The sequence below is a fragment of the Myotis lucifugus genome, unplaced genomic scaffold (assembly GCF_000147115.1).
Source record: "Myotis lucifugus unplaced genomic scaffold, Myoluc2.0 scaffold_298, whole genome shotgun sequence".
Classification (NCBI taxonomy): Eukaryota; Metazoa; Chordata; class Mammalia; order Chiroptera; family Vespertilionidae; genus Myotis; species Myotis lucifugus.
In genome coordinates, this window is record NW_005871346.1 from 1,196,568 (window position 1) to 1,202,386 (window position 5,819).

Genomic DNA, 5,819 nt, shown 5'->3' on the forward strand with positions numbered 1-5,819 from the left:
GAAGCCCTTTCTGACCCATCACACAAGTTCGCTCTCTTGCTTGGCAAGGCCCTCCCTCAGACCTTGTTTCTGGTGCTCAGCACTTTCCTGCCTGGTTTGCTCTGGTGCTCACTCCTCTTGGCTGGGCATGCAGCACACGTTCCCTCAGCGTCAGCTGCACGTCAGGTCAGTGCCGCGTGCTGGCCACACAGGACAGCAGCCCCGGCTGCTTCCACAGCCTCAGGCTGGTCGGAAGCCCACGCTTGGCCAGACTCTCCATCCAGGCAGACCTGGTGCCAGCCCAGCTCAGGGGAGCTTCCCTGCAGGATGCTGAGGTGAAGGCCGGTGCAGATGGGTCAGTGGGCTGTCCGTCCCGAGGGGTCTGTGCAGCTGGAGGAAGGGCCAGGAACGGCAGGGAGGGAGGGGCCCCTTTGCAAGAAGGAGTGTAAACTAGAAGGAGTGTAAACTTTATGGAGGGTGTGTCTGATTGGTGGTTTGGGACCCATTCCCAGGGCATAGCTGGATCTAAATGAGTCAGAGCCTGCAATGCAATAAGCTCTCAGGAGCTGGCTGAGGAATGAACAAAGCTGAGTGAGTGCTGCGTGTGAGGGCTGGTGTGGGGCCTCTCCTTGCCCCTGGAGCCAGAGTGGGGGTCAGGACACGCTGCCCCTTCACAGCTAAAGACTGAGTTCCAGGGACGTGACAGCTCCGCCAGGCTGGGCCGGAGAGAGCAGGGTCGGCCAAGGGAGAGCCAGGCAGTTCTCACTGTGTCCGCGTGCTGCTTATCCATCCCACACACCTCTGGGCCCCACTGTGTCCCAAGGAGTCCCCAGTTCAGAGCCCGATGGGTACTGACAGGCCTGGGAGGAGCCAGGTTGGTATTTGTCAGTCGAGCTTTACTGGTTATGAAAATGCTGCAATGCTAATGTGCTGATTGACTAAGAGCTGTTGTCTCAAAGCCCCACCCAAAGGCCCTGCTTGGCCTCTTCCCCGGCTCCCTCCATCCGCGACCCAGCAGTAGCGCCCGTCCTGGCCTGGTGTGTTTCTGGCTGTTTGCTATTTGTAGTGCCGTTCCTGGACCATGTGATGCCCTGGACTTCCAGGGCCTGGTGTCCTGTCACTGCTGTGCTTATTTCTCTGATGCATGAGGCGGGTGGGACTCAGCGGCCCGGCCTGGCCCCTGTGAGCCCACAGCGGAGTCTCCAGGAGCCCTGCCACTCACCAGCTCCTTCTCTCTCTCCACAGGCAGCCATGAGCACCAGCCACCCTGAGCCCGGTGCCCGGGCACGGAGCCCCCAGCCAAGATCCCTGTCCCGGAGCTCGTCCAGCCTGCTGGGTGACGGCCGGGGACAGAGGCCGGAGCTCCGAAAGAGTGCCAGCAGCACTGTCTGGCAGGCCCAGCGGGGCGCCAGCACCAGTCCCCAGGTCCAGGAGGAAGAGGGGCACCCAGCTGAGAGCACGGAGCAGGCACAGGGCCCCCGCCCTGGGCCACAGCCTGGTGTCACAGGCCACTGGCGGAGCAGCACGGTGGGCAACGTGTCTACTGTGGATGGTGGTGACCTGTGTCGCCTGAGGGTCCCCAGCGCCGCTGCCGTGCAGAGGAGCCACTCAGATCTGGTCCGCCCACAGACCCGGGGCCACAGTGGGACTCGGAGGGCCAGCCTCAGCTGCTCAGCCCTGGGCAGCTCGCCGGTCCACAGGCACGGCTGCAGCCTGGCGGCACTTCTGGCCAGGGAGGGCAGGCCCCTGCAGGCCCGGGAAGGGACCTGGCTCCAGAGGATGGGACGTCAAGCTCAGCCTGGACCCTGGGAGAGAGTCAGGTGTGGGTGTCGCCAGTCGACCTGGGAGGCACACCCACTCACAGCAGCAGCCCCGAGGCCAGGCCCAAAGCCACTGGGCAGTCAGCCGCCACCTCCTGCCGTGCTCTGCCCCCAGCAGCTCTACTCTGTGACATGAGGGAGGAGGGCGCCCGAGGCTCCTGCCATGCTCTGCCTGCCCCGGGGATCCTGGCCTTTCCCAAACTAGTAGCATCAGTGAGTGAGTCTGGGCTGCAGGCTCAGCGTGGCATGAAGTTCCAGTGTGGGTTACCCGGGGGGCATCCTGGGCATTCCCCCTGCTGTGCCCATCCTTGGGGTCCCACTGGCTCAGCTATGGAGCCTGGCGCGAGGACCAAAGATGTGTGGACCATGACCTCAGCCAGTGACTTGGCCCCAGTGCTGGTGTCCCCTCTGTCAGCCCAGGATGCTGGTGTGCAGGTGGCCCCCATGGCAGTGTGCAAGGCTGTGGCCACCAGCCCGCCCCTGGAAGTCCCGGTGGCCCTGCACCCATTCCCGGAGGTGACTCTGGGGTCCAGGCTGGAGGAGGCGCCGTCCCCGGTGCGGGATGTGAGGTGGGATGCTGAAGGCATGACGTGGGAGGTGTACGGGGCTGCAGTGGACCCTGAGGTGCTTGGTGTGGCCATTCAGAAGCACCTGGAGATGCAGTTTGAGCAGCTGCAGCTGGCACCTGCCAGTGAGGACAGCCTGTCCTCAGAGGGCCGGAGGGGGCCGCTGCGGGCTGTCATGCAGTCGCTGAGGCGCCCCAGCTGCTGCGGCTGCCCCAGCACAGCCCCAGAGTGAGGAGTTGTGGCCCCAAGGGCTGCCCTGCCCCCTGGACTCAGCCCCCCTACCAGGGACAGTGGGGGCCCCATGCCCTTTGGACCCACTGGCAGCCGTGGACACGTCTGTGCTGTCAGCTGCCAGCAGATGCAGGACTTCAGCCTGGGGACTTGCTAGGGGCAGCTGGACTGGTTTTTAAGGGCTTGATTCCCACGGGCCACATCTGCATATTGGGCGCTGAACTTTGGGGCAGTTTCAGCACCGTGTACAAGGGAGGGCCTGATTTTTCTGTAAAAATCATCTCTGTCCAGTCTCTTCAGACTCCGCTGTGACTTCCCCTAGAGTCGTGGTGGCTTTACTTGAAAGCAGAGCTGAGACGAGGAGTCCTTGACATGAAGCGGGGCCCAGGTGACGGTTCAGCTGGGTCTTTAGAGACGGGACCTGACGCTGCCAAAGGCTTCCTGTCTGCCACACCGTTCGGCACCTGGCCTTGCTGAGCCTTCACGCATGGACGAAAGCGCAGACGTGTGGCCGGGCTGTGGCTGACGTCCTCGGGTTGGACGACAGAGCAGAGGCTGAGGTCAAAGCAGGGCTGGCTGAGGCCTGCGGTCTTCCTGCAGCTCGCCAGCCAGCCAGCCAGCGAGGCGGTTGTGCACGAGTCCCTCGAGGCCATATTCTGTGCCAGGTCTGGGTTCCCTGGGAAATGAGACCGGCTGCACGTGCCCTCACTGCGCTCACGTGCGGAAGGGGCTCACCTCGGCACCAGGGAGCTGAGCTGTAAGAAAGGCCGCAGGTGTGTCTGAGCGTGGCTCCGTCTGTCACTGTGTCTGGGGTGGCCTCGGGAGTGGGAAAACAGGTGGCCCCTGTCCCCAAATATGTCACAGTCCTGAACTTGCACCATTATTACCTCATTCCTTTGGTTTAAGGATTTATTTTCAGCTGGTGCAGTTACTCAACGAAGGGAGGGCAGGGACGGTGGGTAGAGGAGCCTGTGGTGGGGTCTCCCACTGGTGGGAAATGGCAGGGGCTGTGAGGCTGTGGGCCTATTTGCCCCGGTCCTGCATACCTGACCTGACATGGGCCAGGGCTCATGGGGCCCAGGGGATCATGGGAGTGGGGGAGCCAGGTCACCAGGGCTTGACACAGAATGACTTGACTGCCCAAGGATCTCTCCAGGCCCACGGAGGATGGAGTGGGCTTACAGTTGAAAATCCAAGCTCCTGAGACAGAACCTGCCAGCCCACCTTTGAGGAGCCAGGTTAGTGTCTGCCGAGGGTCAAGGGCACGGGAGGGTGGAGTCAGGGCCCACATGCAGCCCAGCCATGATGTGGCCCTTTCCTGGCCGCCTTCTGCACCTGGGAACCCAGGCCCTGACAGCAGGCTTCCCCCTGCCCCCAGGGACTCACTGAGGTGGAAATGATTCAGGCAACAATGGGATCATTTTAGATGCAGGAGTGACATGCTACCACCAAGGAGCGAGGTGAGAAGGGCACGCGTCTGGTCAGAATGCCTGCCAAGGCCCCTCATGGGCTTTACCCAGAACCATGCCATTCTCACTTCTAGCTGAGTTGGTAAAAGGCCACCCCTGCTTAAAAATGACAGCCAATCAGAATCACTACTGTCAGTGAGGCGGGGCAGAGGGTTGGCCTCACCTGCCTTTTAAAATGGGGTCAAGCAGGTTTTCCTGTAGTCCTGAGGTGCTGGGCTCTGTCCACTGCAGCTGGGGCTGTCCTCTGTGTGTGGTGTGGGAGGGCACTTCATGCCCAGCCCTGCTCAGGGGCTCCCGGAGCCCAGGAACCGGTGGGGCCAGACTGGAGAGAGCAAATGGCTGTGGGACCTGAGGGGGATGGTGAGGAACGGGATTGGGGAGGGCACCTCCCCACAGGCCACAGCTGAGCAGGGTCTTCAGGACACAGCTGGTCTGGACATGTGGGCAGAGAGCAGCCTATGCGGGGCTGGGAGGTGCCTGTGGTCACTCTGCTTGGCTGCTGTGTGCCAATCTGTGCCACCTCCAGGCTGCACCTGGCAGGCCAGGATGGCAGGCTGGGCCTGGCCCCCTTGGGAAAGGATAGTGAAGCCGCCTCCCACCTCATCTTGACTGAGATACGTCTTTGCAGGTGGCGCCCCCGGAGCCCCACCCTGGTTAGCTTGCTGCCCTGAGACAACAGGATGGGCCTTGGGCTTCACTAGCCAGGCTGCACAGCCTCAGCCCACTGGATGGACCGCAGCTGGATCTGAATTTGCCCTGGAGACACAGACCACCCTGCCTCCCACCTTGTCCCTCGTGGGGCAGTCTGGCAGTTGTTCAGGCTCTCGGGACTGGCCACCAGCTTAGTTTACAGGTCTCCTCTCAGACCCAGATTTCTGATCAGACTTTCTGGATTCCCTTCAGGCTCTGCTCTGGGAGGTGGTGGATCTCATTATTTGTACATTTCTTTTGAATTTGAAATAAAGTATTGGAGGTTGGAGCTTTGCTAGGGAAGGGTTGTTGAAGGTTAGTCTTGTGTGTGTGTGTGAGTGTGTGTGTTTCTGTGCATGTGTGTGTGTGAGTGTGTGTGTTTGTGTGTGTGTGTGTGTGTGTGTGTGTGTGTTCTTTTTTTTTTCTCCTGGTAGATTGTGTCCTTTGGGGCCTTCATCCCAGATCACTAGAGCTCCCAGCCCAGGCAAAAACCCCTCTTGTAAGCCCCTGTCCCTCCTACCTGGCAGCCTTACAGGCCCCCAGCGACGGAAGCCTGGTGTCCTGGCCAGGATGCAGGGAGGCATCTTTTGTCCAAGCCCCAGGCTGCTGTCCCCCTAGCTGGGAGTCACTAGGCCCCCTCGGGGGAAGCTATTCTGGCCAGAGTGTGAGATACTGCTGGCCTGAGGGCACAGAGCCGGGAGGCGGGAAAGCCAGGATGGCCTGGTCCCACAGTGACATCACCTTCCCTGCCATTGAGTCTATCCCTTGGAAGTGCTGGATTCATATTCCATGGGCCAACAGACATGCCTCCCCAACGCAGGTCCTGACACGTAGGACGTGGGGGTGGGCACACTGTAGCTTAGTGTAAAACCCGAGTTTGAATCCTGGATCTCACCTATAGCCATGCGCTCTTGGGCAAGTTACTAACTTCGCTGATCCTCAACTTCCTCATCTGTAAATGGGTATGATAATGGGGTCTCCTTCTCAGGCTGGCTGTGAAGATGAAATGGAATAACCTCCCCCCCCGAAAAGTGTGCTGGTGGCATTGGGGTCCCCTTCTATGG

The 5,819-nt window shown here is 61.0% G+C and overlaps 1 protein-coding gene across 1 annotated transcript; it reads left to right on the forward strand.

Moving 5' to 3' along the window:
- The first annotated feature begins 267 nt into the window (after nucleotides 1-267).
- Nucleotides 268-5,058, forward strand: GPRIN2 (G protein regulated inducer of neurite outgrowth 2). Its single transcript, XM_014465506.2, is given in 4 exon segments — nucleotides 268-314; nucleotides 1,225-1,678; nucleotides 1,681-3,834; nucleotides 4,694-5,058. Coding segments are annotated over 2 exon segments (1,365 nt in total). The 5' UTR covers nucleotides 268-314; nucleotides 1,225-1,230; the 3' UTR covers nucleotides 2,598-3,834; nucleotides 4,694-5,058.
- The last annotated feature ends 761 nt before the right edge of the window (nucleotides 5,059-5,819 follow it).